This window comes from Pygocentrus nattereri, chromosome 19 (assembly GCF_015220715.1).
Source record: "Pygocentrus nattereri isolate fPygNat1 chromosome 19, fPygNat1.pri, whole genome shotgun sequence".
Taxonomy (NCBI): domain Eukaryota; kingdom Metazoa; phylum Chordata; class Actinopteri; order Characiformes; family Serrasalmidae; genus Pygocentrus; species Pygocentrus nattereri.
This window is the reverse complement of record NC_051229.1, coordinates 20,265,022-20,280,125: the sequence shown is the minus strand read 5'-3', so window position 1 is coordinate 20,280,125 and position 15,104 is coordinate 20,265,022. Positions and strand designations below refer to the sequence as shown.

General features: G+C 37.7%; 1 protein-coding gene across 3 annotated transcripts in view; it reads right to left on the bottom strand.

Moving 5' to 3' along the window:
• Positions 1–15,104, bottom strand: part of pard3ab (par-3 family cell polarity regulator alpha, b) — a 197,267-nt gene that overhangs the window by 13,420 nt on the left and 168,743 nt on the right. For all 3 annotated transcript variants that reach the window (XM_017718490.2, XM_017718492.2, XM_017718491.2), the window contains one exon: positions 4,035–4,158. In XM_017718490.2, coding sequence (XP_017573979.1) covers positions 4,035–4,158 — 124 coding nt within the window. The remainder of the gene's footprint in view (positions 1–4,034; positions 4,159–15,104) is intronic.

The window sequence follows — 15,104 nt, the reverse complement described above, 5'->3', positions numbered from 1 at the left end:
TAACATAGAAGATAGTTCTGTACAAGTAAATGGTAACAGCTCTGTACAACCACAGCAAGAATCACTTTTTCCTCTACAGCTCAGATTGGCTTTGTTTCTAGATACTAAACAAGTACCTACTATACAAGACTATTTTATGCCATATCACTACTAGAGAAGTGCATTCCAGCTAGTTTTGATATTTGAGCATCCACAAGAGTTAATGAATGGATTTCCGAACTTTGGCCTAAATTAGCATAGGGGTGGGATGCTCATTCTTTTAGGGGTTAGCTCTGGTGCTAAAATGCTAAAAAAAAATCAGCACAAAAATTTAGCCGCTATGAGGGGAACACTGGAAAACATGTTTTATTATTCAAACACAGCTGAGGGAAACTGGTAGTTGGAAGCTGCCTCTCCAGATTCGAGCTAAAACTACAGGTAACCTGTGTAACGCTGGATGCTACTGAGGACTAATATTCTCAGCGGATGAAGTACCAACATGTTTGTGAGAGAAATATGCTCACGTTCAGGCACACGTGAATCAGAGCGTCACAGTGCAAGATACGGTCTCACAAATGCTGCCCTGTAACATTCTACAGTCCAGTTAAAACATAAAAGTTGTGTTTCACTGATTTACTAGTCTCTATATTTACTCAGTCTTCAGTATCTGAAGTGTGAATTCAGTATTTGAATACTGGCATTAAGTATCCATGCAAATACCTACTTACTATCTGGTACATTCTACATACATTTTACATAATCACACAGCACAGTGGACTACCACACATTAACCCAGTTAATATATTGAATATGTTTGGTATTTCAGTGTAATTAAGTTAAACGGGTTTCAAATGTACTATCATGTTACTCAAATTAATTACTTAATTCTTCAGAGTTCGTACCACATGCTTATCTGGTTAATACTTAAAACTTAAGGCCCTGTAAAAGAAAGATGACTGGAAGTGAACCGGGCTTAAGCCAATATCACATCCATTTAAATTTTAAAGGATGGGCTCCAGTGGAGCAGGACTGGGACGTCCTTGGCTTCCTACCAAGCCAAGGACCCTTCACTCCACCCTCTTTTGCATACATACACAAAGAGACACTGAAAAAAGTACAAAAAAGTTGGAAAAAGCCATTAAACCATAACATTCTCTGCATTCTTTACAGGGGGATTCCCTCCTGTGCAACGTCTGTGTGTGATTAGGCTAAAGAAAACACTGGAGCTCAGCGAGTAGCAAACCCACCCTGTTTTATTCCCATCTTTGGGTTCTAAAAAGGCCTGTCCAAGACAGAGGAAAAAATGCTTTTAAGCTTAAAAGATGGGGGAGGTGCAGGGAGAAAACTAACAACTTGGATACATCTGCTTAACACAGAAGAAAACATGCTATGACTAGATTAGTAGATTTAAATCTGCTGGACGCAAGCTTATTCACCACAAATACTGTCAGAGAAAAGTATACAATACACAGAAAAGGAAAAGATACACAAAAGAATAAAAATAAGAAATTTATGTTACATTATGTGTTATTACAAAAGAGTTTAACAAATGACAAGCAGACAGCTGAATAAATGATCTATACAGACAATAACAAGCAAATGTTAAACTTTTTGCATATACGCCCAGGAGGATTTCATACAAATAACTTATACAAATACACTGATAAAAAGGCATGCATTATATGTGCAATTGATTTAGGGTATCCTTCATAAAAAAAAGATCCAGGCAGGAACTGACCTTTTCAGGTTGGGTCCACTAATGTACTCTTATATTGCAACTGTTGACAGGTTGGACAAGCTTTACAGAACAGTGGAAATAACATTTAAAGTAATACGAATCTGTAGTGCACTTCATTTAGAGCTTCCAGTTTGAATGCTAATATTGTGTTTGACTATGTTGATTAAGGCAGGCTGGAAATAATGATGAACTGGCCTTAAAATATAAATGTAACAGCACAACTTTTCACAAAATAAATATTATATGAGATGAATAATACAATCTAAAGTTACACAGTAAGACAAAAACAAAAACAAAATTAGTTACAAAAAAATTTAGTTACAATTTCTCATTAGACTGAACCAACATTAAAGCTTATGCAACCTTGTAACAGTAGCCATGAAAGAATGCATTTGTGAGAGGGGCATGGACAGGTCAACTGCCACAGCTCACAGGCCTGTTAGTACCACAACAACAAAAGCTTCCAAATTATAATGTCTCTGCTAAAACAATACTCTGTGTTAGTAAACTCTTATGCTAATCCTGAAGTAGCTGTAATTCTTATTCCACAGTTTATGGGGCTATAAATGATCCTAAATGTAAGATCACTGCAGCAAAGTCCCCCAAAACACTAATGTTTTCCATTATTTCTGGTTTGTTTCAGTGGCTCATAGAAAAAAAGAAAAACAAAAAAAAAAAATAATGCACCCCCCCCCCCTCAGAGGCCACCTGCATGTGTGCTTTGCACATGAGTCATATCATTAGCTAATGATCAAGGTCCTCTTGAATGGAATCAGATGTTGAAGCAGGAAAACATGAAACTACAGGTGGACTGCAGGACTTGAGCTGGGAGGCTTGTTTTTGTGTCGACAGACAAGGCACAGTCAAAATAATGCCTGCCATGTTATTTAGTCACCCTATTAAAACTCCAGACCAGCATTTTCCAAACCTATGTCTATCTGTTGCATCTATAAGGGATCTATAAGGGATTCTGACGACTTGTGCTTTCAGAGTACTCGTAAGGGTCAATGAACGGATATCTGGTTAACCATGGAGGACGAAGAGGGGATGTGGGAACAATGCTGAACAAAGAAAAACAGATGTTAGCTGAAGTTAATGTAGAGCTATAGGCTTACTCTTTTAGGTGACAGCACTGGTATTGCAAAAATAGCATCGCACAAAGGAACACATTTTCTAAATACATAAGTTAATACACAAGTTAAAGTTAGATTTTTTGGTTGGAATAGTAACCATAGCAGAGGCTGCCAAAGATGAGTTAATAAGCTAAAATTACAGCCAGAGACTTTAAGAACTTTGCTACAGTTGACTGGTATAACTGATGATGGGGAGTCATCGTCTTCTACAGGTGTTTTTTTCCCTTTTAAGTGGATGATGTGTAGTGTGTCAGAGAAATACATTTTAACTGCTTCTTCTTCTAGCTCACTTACTATGCAATCTCCATGTCCTTAACCATGCGTCTTTGGCAACGCAACCTTGTTAAGGTTTTAGCTTTTCAGAACAGCAAAGTAGAATATTTAGAGTCACGAATATGAGCAAAACTGTGACATTTTACAGTCAAATCAGTGTTTTACTGAATTGTTTGTTGTTATATTTTCTCAGCCTTTCAGTGATAAAACTTAAACTTACCTGAATAATGATTTTTGTATTCAAATACTGGCATTTCGAACAGTTAACCAAGTACTCGAGGACCTGTGCACATCACCATGCAGTCGGTTACCATGGACAGCTTTTATGCATTAACCAAAGATCAGAAAATGCATCTACTCAAATAGCACTTTCAATGGAAGCCAAATGCAGGTGCTTATAAGTGAGTTTGTTTTCTGTTATATTCTAGAAAAACGTATTGTCCATAGTAAATATCTATATGGTACTATTGCGGCAGACAGAGATCAGGCTGAAAAAAAAAAGCTGGAGTATTCCTTTCAGGTGAAACACTCACACTCACTCTCGAACCTATAAGCATCCACAGTCCCATCTAATAGTCATACATACTGTGACTGACATAGCTCACACAATTCATTGAAGATGGAAGGAGACAGACGAACAGCTGGAGGGATGAATGGATGGATGAATGGATGCTCCCGATGGACGGACAGAAGGAAGGATGAGTAGACGTGTGTTAGCATTGTTAGCATGTGAGTTCAGTGTCCATGCTTCTGCATGCGGTCTCAGTCTCATCTATGCACTTAGCATCAGTGCAGAGGTGCAGCTCAGCTTGGCCTCCACTTTGCCCAGTCCTCCTCAACTATTCCCACAGGAGGAGCTGTGCACAGCAATCCGTCCAGAACACGCACACACACACCCCTCACACACTCACCCATGGCTGCTCGAGGCTGTAGGTGCGATGCCGGTCATCTGGCTCCTCCTCTTCCTGCCTGGCCTTCTGAAACTCATGACGTAAGCGCTGTATCCGGTCATGGTTGCTAGGTGCCAGCCTATTACTGCAGAGAAGAGAGTTTGCACTAAGTATCCTGACAAATAGACACATCAATGAATCAATAATACATTCATTCATTCCTTCATGTCTGAGCACAAAGACAGCTGATACCATCCCTTCAGTCCACTGCAAATAGAGTAAAAATAACAGAACTATAGAGCAGATATCATATTTTCAAATATATTCCAGCAAATGTTGCATCACATTCAGATATTTAAGGATAATAAAAGTGCAAAACACTTTAATGACTCAATGGACTGGAAAAAAAAAAAAACAGGGATCAAGTCATTTCATGGTTCCACCAGACCTCTAAAGCCATGTTATTTCAAAAATCACCCTGTGGTAAACAAAAAGCTGATACAGTTTGTCCTACATACAACTTTCCTTCCTGTCACTAGATCCTCTCAATTATGAAGTCATTAAGGAGTCCAAATATGAACATCAGTGCTAAGAGCAAGATTCCACCACTGCACACTGAAATGATGTCATATGAAACTACGGTTACTAATAAAATGAAACATTATTATACACCATTGATTGTTATTATACACCACCATCTACTCCTTTATCTACTACTTTATTACTGCAAAGCAATTTCTCTACCACACTTGACAAAGCTGGCTGCTTTGTTTGAGATTTTTTTGTCAGTTACGAGGTGATGATTTTTGAAAATTTGTTGATGTCATAGATGAATGTAACTGAGACTTAGAGTTTTTTTATATGACTACAGAATTATAAATCTTTGGCGATCTATTCTTTAGACTTTGGGTATTGACTGTAACATAATTCATCATACTACTGCTTTTCATTCAAGTAAAGGAACGTCATATTGTCACTGTCCAGCTTGTATCTCTATTTCATAGTTATACTTTGTCATCCTGCAACCCTGAGGGTGAGGCAGCTTAGAAAATATGTGTGTGTGTGTGTGTGTGTACTTTGTCTTGTGTTAAAATTACAGTATTTTAACAAGTATATTATAAAGTATAGTAACATTCACACACATAAATAAGCGATATTTCATTTTCATACACACAAATGGTCTGGTTCCTTTGACTTACATTAAAAGTAAAGTAGGTTTTTTCCTTCTCCTGTAAATTTTGGAGATACAAGGTTTGCTTCGGACATGGACATTGACATGGACACACACACACACACACACACACACACACACACACACACACACACATATGATATGTTTTTTCAGAATATGCATATGCATAAAAAAAGACAAAAAGGAAAAAAGTCCCCTCAAAGCTGCATTACTATACTATACGTTCTTAGGTAGAGAAGTAAAAAGAACAACAGACTACAGCATTACAGCATTATAGAGGAAGGGGGCAGAAAAAAAAAAAGAGAATTTTTTAACTGGTCAGTACAGTCACTCTCCATGTCAGTCCAGATCCAGAATACTGGATCAGAGGGTCTCAAATTGTCAGTGAAGGGAGGACTGACCATACTTACACTGAATAGGTAACCTACTGTTCTAAACAGCTCATTTTTATTTATTTTAGATTTATTTATTTTAAATTTAGAAATAAATACACTGCACACATCATTTCTCCATACTTTCATAAAAATATCAATTATTCAAATTATTTTACTGCAAACGGGTACTGAAGCTCCTCCCCTCAGTTTCAGTCCTGAGAGACAGATGGTGTGTATTTCAGTTTAGAAGGATACTGATGCTCTGTAAACTCTACTGATGCGTATCGTCCTGCCCTCATTTTGACCATTAGGCAAGTGAGCCAGGTGTGACCCCACAGTGTCCGTTACACCCCAGAACATTTATGAGTGCAGGTGGTCACGCAAGCCAGAGAAACACACACACTCGTACATGAGGTCCAGTGGGGGTTCAAGTTTATATTTTGTCAAGTTCTTATTTTGTCATTATTGTTTTAATACAGTTTTTATGCAATATTGAATTTCTGGTCATGGATGGCTGCAGCTTCACCAGGGAGTGAACGATAACTGGGCCAGAGCAACTTGGGAGCTCCCCTGTAGAGGCTAAAGTTAAAACACCAGAAAGGAGTACGAGCTGTGGTCTGACCGTGTCCAGAGGGGACAAATTCTAATGGCCCTGCCCGTTCTCTGACCTTTGCCATTCTGCCTTAGGACAGGGTTGGCTGTTGTTTAGTGCCTTCGTCACAAGCACGATGGCTGTAGTTATAAACCGGGATCAAGCCTATATTGATACCAGCCCTTTACTTTACTAGCTACTTAAACATGTGTAGATACTGATGCTGATGAGGTTAAATGAGTCTTCATTAAACCACCATAACTTCTATTCAGCCTAATTCTCAGATGCTACAGTTGAAGTTCTGTCAGGAATGAATCCACAAGGCCTTCAGTGCCTTCAGAGAAGGCTTAATGATTTCTGGAATTGGAAAAAAAAATGCAAGTCTAACTTCCGAATCATTTTTATCTAGAAGCTTGTTTTTAAACTCTAAGGATTAGAGTTATCGTCCAGTTTCGATGTTAAGGTTCACAAGTGGCCAATGAGGAATGGTTTGTCTCTGTGGTATCTAGGCAGATTTAGCTAGGTGAGCTCTCCTGTTTGTTAGGACCTCATGAGCTAAACAGAAGTCCTAACCCGTTAGATTCACTATCAACAAGTGACACGAGGAATCAACTGATCACATTTTGGTAGGAGCAATTTTGTGTGGGGGAAAAAAAACAAAACAAAAAAAACACACTAAGTCTTCTGGAAGTTCTAGATACATCACTGACTGTATATGAGCTTAATCAAGGGGTTGTTAGAAGGGAAAACAGCAGCAACTCTATTGCAGAGCTCACTTCTAAAAAAGTCACTATGAAAGTGCTTCAAGGTAAAATATATGCTAACATCTTTTCCAAGCTTAAGTAAAAATTGGAATGTATTTTAGAAGTTTGACAGGCCTAGAACCTCAGAGATGCTAGCAGAAGTCACAGAGGTGTGCTTTTCACTCATGCTTTGACATTTACGGCTTAAATTAAAGGCCTAGGTCAACTAGTCAAGGTCTCCCCTGGGTTCTGTAGGTGTTTGATTGCATCAAGACATTTAATTGATCGAAAATATCTAGCAAAATAATCACAATAAAGAATTTTGTGCATACTGTGCAGGCCTAGATTATAGTGATTCTAGAGTTTAACACCATACCTGATTGCAACATGATCTAACGTACTACTACTATTTTCAGTAGAAACCCCAAGAAGAATATTGTAAAAATTAATTAACATATTTATATTTTACTTGTTTTAAGCCATTTATTCTAATAAACATGTAAAATAAAAACGGATCATTTCACTCATTTCAACTTCATTTGAATTTCAATATCTTCCACTACATAAAATGATCTAAACAAGTAAAAATGTACAGAAATAGGGTAAATAAACCTGAAATATTCTTACAACAATCTGATACTGTGAAATATTACACATATTGAATGGACTAAAGATGATTTTACTTGCTTGGATGTCACTTTTTTGCACTCAGAGTGTAAAATACTGAGACTAAACTGCAGAAGAATTCATGGTATTCAGTTTTACTATTACATGCTTTTCCTTTAGTCACAATCCTTCTTATAGATAATCTATTCACACTGCACAACTGAACATTTGCAACCTTTATATAAATAATTTAGCTGAGACTGAAGTAACAAGGCTAAAGCGCCCCAGTAGCAGCAACCTTCAGCCTGGATCAAACTCTGGATCAGAAGTCTTAGACCACTGAGCCTGAACTCGATGAAATAAAAAAATCCCCAGACCACTGAATTGAAGCGAATTAAATAAAATCAAAGACACTTGTGTTCACTGCCCCTGGGTCATAAATCAATGCACTATATCATCAATAGGATGACGTACTGTCTCAGTTATCCCTGTCTGCACTGTATACGGCTTGTTACACTCCTAACTCTCGTATTACTGGACTAGATGTGAGACACATGTTTGACCACCTGGCCTGTTAAAGTGTCAGAAGGGGAAACAGCCACTGTAGGAAAGAGCTTTTCTATACGACTACAACTATAAGCATTTCTGATCATCACAGTACAGTCCACAGTCATAACTGTTGAAGAAACTTTATGTATATTACATCATTATTTATTTTTTGTACATTTTATTAAATTAACTTTTATAAACTTTAATAATAACAACAACAACAACAACAACAACAACAACTTTAGATATAGAGATCCTCTAAATTGGTTATTAACTATTTGTTGACTGATTTGTTGAGTTAAATGTTAATTAACTGTAATCAATCAGTTGCACACACACTTGGAATTACGTTAATGATGAAGTACGAATAAGAAACTTATCATGATCAAATTTGGTAGTAAATTATCACACTTCGTAGATTGTGGATGCTTAAATGCTGTTTTTTTGTTTTTTACAGTAACTTATAAAAGTTCTACAAAAAAAGTTACAATTAAGTTACATCATTTCTTTATATCTTGGTGGATGCTGGTGTCTATTCTCAACAGTTTTTAACATGGAGATATTATTTCTTACTTACTAAGGCAGCAGTTATTAAGAATGCATACATTCCACTTTAGTCATTGCCTTGCAAAGTCATTACTAAAGATTTTAAAGGTTTTAAAAATAATTTGTTTGTTGGATGTTGTCTACAGGTCATGTGTAAGCATTTGTTAACAGTAAGTTAATGAGTATTAATTATAAAGACCAAATATTTTCCACTTTAGTTTTGGTCTTGCAAATTCATTAATAAATATCTTTTAAATGTATTTCATCATTTGCCCACTATTGGTAAAGAGTTTGCAAGCCACACTTTACACTATTATACGGATTATATGGATGGCTTTGCAACTGAAATGTGAGCATCTGCTAGCATTTACTGTCATGCTTGGTCATCATGAATTCCAACCTATTAAATAATTAGAGAGCTTGAATACTTCTTCTTCTTCTTCTTCCATACTTCTCTGTGATTAATACAGCCCGAACCGCTTAACGTCCATTCAAACTGCGTTTCGAAGGTCTTGGTGCTGTGACTTGTGCTATGTATTTTTGGAGTCAACTGGGTTGGTGGCTTTTAATAAAATTAAGTTTCAATATTAAAATCCTTCCATAAGAATGAATGGCAGAATGTTTAGAACTTCAAATTCTAACTGACATCGATGACGTCACAGCAGGCCACTCAGTCTCACAGACACAGCTGATCACACAGGGAATTTTTTAAGGATGCTTTAAAATCCTTAAACTTTCACCTAGAAACTCCATTTCGGTTTTAAGTGGTAGAGGAACTTGTCCTTTCTGAAACCTCAAAATATCTCATCATTTTATCAACTAGCTTTAGAGTTATGAGCATTTGTTTGGCACTAGGCACAGAAAACTGCCCCATTCGCACCAATGTAAATTTCTCAAAATCAGAATCTGCTTATTTCAATATTTCCTCTGTGTTTAACTTAACTCAGACATCATAACATAACTCAGACATTTTCTTCTCAATACACACAACATTACACCAAAATAATCCTCAAGAGGCCTTATCTCACACCATCTATCCGGTTAAGCGATAGAGTAAATATTTCCCGAGTTCTGACTGTTTGTTCAGAGAGTGCAAATCAGACTCAAGCAAGGCTTCTCCACTAAGAGCTGCATAATAACTGAGTGACAATTAATTTTAATGACCCCCCCCAACCTCCCCCCCTCAAACACATACATCTCTCCCTCTCACACACACACCAAACAGACACACACACACCACACAGACACACACACACACACACACACACACACACACACACACACACACACACACACACACACACACACACACAGAAACCCACACACTTGCAGCACTTTTCAAGCACTCCTGCAGTTCCTTCAGGAAATACACATCTAGTTACCTGTTCATATCCCCTGATCAACATATCAAAGAATATTTCAAGTAAGCTTACAACTGAAAGATTATGAATAATTAACATAAAACCTAATCAACAAGTGGCTAATAACTAATTTGAAGAAAATCTTAATAACGCCTCATATAAACACATTTTAAGCTTTCCAAGCTTGCTTACAAAGGTTCTATTTAAAAGATAATTATGAATTACTTGCTAATAATTCAGTAATCATTAAGAAGCAAATCTTAAAACAGTGTTCTCAGTTTCTTTCATTACGGTTACAGTAATAACAGTCCAGTAACAGCAAAGAACACAATGAATAAATGAATAAATAAAGTTAAAAACATTAATTTGTATTATATGAAGTGATGACATGTAGAAATACAGAGAGAGGCCGAATTTGATTAAAAGAGATATGTTTGCAACTGTTTTTGGGAGGCACCGAGCTGGACTACTTAATAAAAGGCCAAAATGATTCACGCAGTATACAAGCAAGTCTCATATGTGGTTTAGTAACTGATCCAGCTACACGCTAAAGATACAACAATTGTGCACAAAGACAGGGTGAAAGACAATGTTTGGGGAAAAAAACATTTAGATATGGGACATTGTTAGTTGTAAAAACCTATAAATCTGCACACACTTCTGCTCAGGACACCTGAAAATATACTTTAGAGACATCAGCTAGCGAGGGAAGCAATTCGGCTCAGCTTTAACAGTGCAGGGCTACTGCAGATTCTAAAAATATGTAAATAAAAATGAAAAGAAAAATGTAAACACCCTAGAGAACAAGCATGCATAGGTCCTTATCATACTAGAATACTAGTCTTAATGTTCAGTTCTTTATTTTTTCAGTTCTTTTTATTTTGCAGGTCACCTAATTTTAAAAGGCATCTCCAAACAATCCGGAAATTTGGGGGTACTGCAGCCCCCTTGGTACCTCCACCACCCGTGTCCCACATCCTTACTGTCGACACAGCTCTTACTTGTCTCCCCCCAGTTACAGAAGAGTGATTAAATGGTAAGTCTGCTCATTTGCTGGGCCTGCACTTCACCACAAACCACAAATCTTTCACCTGGCACTATAAAAAAAAAAGTTCAGCGATCAATCAAGACCCTCCATCAGTAATGAGATCACCCAATAGAAAGTATTCCATGGCCTGGAGGTAAAAACCCTTTAAGAGGGCTTGTATGCACCCAAAGAAAATGATTTTCTCTGTGTTTGATAAGATGCATATCTTGAGGCATCACTCGTGACTCCTAAAAGGGTCCCGACCTCCAAGGATGAGAACTCTCGTTTCAGAACAAACGCTAAAACATTTGTCTACAACAACGCTGACTGGAACACAATGGCTTTTACAAAATACTCCATTATCAAGCCCATCAGCACATTATCAGAGGAAGCACGAGATATTCAAGCTGGACCTGTAATATTGTTGTGTTTCTCTACTTGATGATAAATCAGCTGACTCAGCAGCCGTCCCATATAAACCAATCCTCCAATAAAGCCAGGGTCTCTCCACCAGAGAGAGAGAGAGAGAGATCAATAAGAAACCCATCAAACACACAGCGAATAGATGTTAATATGATGTTAAATAAATGATCGATGCATTTAGAGACTGGAGGTTGTAGTGTTTCCTGAAAGTGGAAGTGAATAAGCTCAGAGCAGCTAAAGGCATTACGCTGGGACCTGCTGCAGCGAGAGGGGCCTGTGTATAGCAATCTGTTCTACGCTCAATGTATTTGTCTGTTTTGGTGGGAATGTCTGTGTTTTTTTGTTTAAATGCTTGGTGTCTATTTAAGTGTACATTATGGGTCTGAGAGACTGTGTGCGCACATGTCCAGCTGTTCTCCACGGCGCCGAATAGCATCTATTCAAGAGTTTGTTTTTTTCCGCCGTTCTAAATCACACTTCTATGGGTCAATACGAGCGCTATAAGCTATCGGTTAGAGACAAATAAACTTAAAAAACTTTGAACTTTGCTGACTCAAACACATACACACCTGTCAGGACGGCGGTTTAGAGTCAGTGACAGCTGTCGTACTATTAAACATCAACCGAGCTTTCATACAGAAGCTCACTGGACACTACAGCCCGGCTGATATGAAAACCATGTGATACCAATTTTAAGCAGCTGAAAATGACTATAAATGGTTGAATGGGTGAATATTAATGACTTGAATGGTTATGTTGTTTCTCAAGTGTCAGCCAATCACAATCGTGTCCAAATGTCCTTTCCCAAAGTAGAAACTTCAACAGAATTTCAACACAAACCTGCAGTGAGAACAGTGACGGCAGCAAATTAGTCAGAATTACTGGGCTAGAAACGCTGGAAAGGTGTTACTGAGGAACGTATAATCTCTCAGACATACTGCAGAGCTGTTTTCATTTCTTTCCTGAAGCTTCAAAAAGTCTGGATTAAACTATGTGCAGGACCACACTCACAGTTCAAAGTCAAAACTTCTAACAGACTTGCACTGACTCTAAAGTAAGCTCAACCTTATCTGGGTTACTGTTAAAAAAATGACGTGTGTGTATATGTGTATATATATGGACTGTCGAAGTTAATGCGATAAAAAAAAAAATAGTGCCGTTAACGCAAATTCTATTTGGCCCTGCGAGTCACCCGTAGTTCATGTTGAGACTTGAGAAGTGTCCGTGTTTACATTCAAAGATTTTTGCCAATCCAGTTGAATACAATCGGATTACAGACACGGACTGAGGTGTTTATCTGCTCACTCTATTCAAGTCTGATGGAGAATCTTCGTTTACATGCGCACTGCAATAATCCGATGCAATATGACGCGCATGCGTGGAGCAGCGCTTAGAGTAAACGTTACCATGACAGCGAACATCACGTGAGGTCCAGCCGGCGCGAGACGAGTTTCCAGTTGGCGCGCTTTAAACTGATGTCAGACTCAGGAAAACGTCCTGCACATGTCTTTATTAAACAAGACAGAGAGGAAGACGTCGTGAGGCACATAAGCTGGACATCCGTCCCGCCGCCGTCTTTTAAAGCTCAGAGTATAAACTTCATCTCCTCAGACCAGTTTCTGCTCCGCCATGTTGAACGTTACAAACCTTTCGCTGTGACGCGCCGCGCATGCGCAGACCGTACTTACACGTTCCGATTAGAGTGTAATCGGATTCAGGCGTTTACACGGCTATTATTCATCTATTTAGCGGGTTATTTAGAGGTTTACCCACATCGTTCAATCGGATAGAAATTGTATTCCGAATGGCCTCAATCGGAGTACTAGACTACTCCGATTGAGGTGTTTACATGGACGTATTCTATTCCGATTGAGCTATTAGTCGGATTACTAACGGATTATTAGGCTGCATGTAAACGTGGCTAGTGAGTAGCCACATGTACATACTGTTTACATGCTGTAGCACTGTGGTATGACACTACATGTCTTTAAGTCCAACTTTGTGTAATTTATTTTTGCTTGCGCAGGACTGTGAAGTCCTATAGGCTGTGACTGAATACAACTTGAGCACAAGTGAAGTTTATTTTTGGTTTTTATTTTCTTTTGTTACATATATCTGAACTGAGACGCAGTAGTATGTGACTACATGTCTTATATTTGAGACTACAGCTCCCTAATCTATTACAAATCCAGTTTTGTGTTTTGTAGGTTCAGTATTTCTGCCTAGTTTGTGAGTGAACAAAACTCCTGTACAGTTTTCACTTGTCCTAGCAGTTTTTAACAGAAGTACATTTAGCATAAAATGTGTCCACCATTTTAATTGTAACCGTTCACTTAAAAATCCTTATTTTCTAGAACACAGATTTAAAAAGGCAATTAATCGCGATTAAGTATATGAAATTCTGAGATTAATCATGATTAAATTTTTTAATCGTTTGACACATAAGAAATAAAATGGAAAAATGTTTATATCAGTTCAGGAAGTACACATTAATGATAGAAATGTGTGTAGTTTTCCGCCAATACTTCCTTAAAAAGTTTTATATTATTATAAAACAATTTTAAGTCCATATACTATTTAAGACTATACAAGTCTTAAAATAGACATTGAATATTTAAAGTCATACAATGTCTAATGTTTCACTATTATACAAATTAAATGAAATGGTTGGCTAAAATAAGCTCAATCCAGTTCTGATCTTTTGTTTTGTTGTTGCACTGTTTACTTCACCTCAACCTGCAGCGATGAGGAGCATTTTCTGTAGGCAACAAAGTGGTTTAAAATGCAGTGCTAAACTGTTTTAAAGAGAAAGTAATACACAACAAACACAGCTCACAGTGTTTCCACTGTGTTTAAACTAACTGCTTTTCATCATTAGAATGTTTTTAAAGACATTGCTCTTGTTAGAGCTCTGTTTATTAGCCAATGTTTTCCATTAATTACCCTGACAGTGGTGGCCCATCTTTGGTCTAATTTGTTCCTCCAAATCAAAAAAATATCTTTGCACTTCTCATAATAACATAGACAAAGTTGTGTTTTGCACCGTTGCTTTGGCAAAGCATCTCCCACTACCAGTCACCCCCTTCCCTCTCCCACTGTACACTCACATGCTCAAACACACACACTGGACCATCATACCACCCGGCTGCATCCGAGACATGAGGCATGTTGAGGACACAGTGTTACCTTACAGTATTTACAGTATACTGCAGTTTTCCACTAGTCCACACACAGTCTTACTGTTATCAGTCTAACACAGATAGATAGATAGATAGATAGATAGATAGATAGATAGATAGATAGATAGATAGATAGATAGATAGATAGATAGATAGATAGATAAACATCAATGCAGAGGTTTTCATTGATTTAATTAGGACTAATCTAACTGTAGTTTAGTTACAGAACGTTAATGTCCGAGTGTTCTTCCCTATAAAACAGTGTGCTGGTGAATTTGGAGTTTTAGCTTGTTTCAGAGTTGGAAAAGCTGACATCAATGCTGCAAACACATCTAGCAGTGTATTGCCACCCTTCAAAATAAGACTGCATACTATAACCACATCCTTCGTTAAGGTCTTTGTCATGGTTGGCACAGCAGCAAACATACGAGATTATGTTCTGTCAATGTAACTGTCGTCAAACCAGCTTATAATGTAACATTAGGCAATTTGTGTTGTT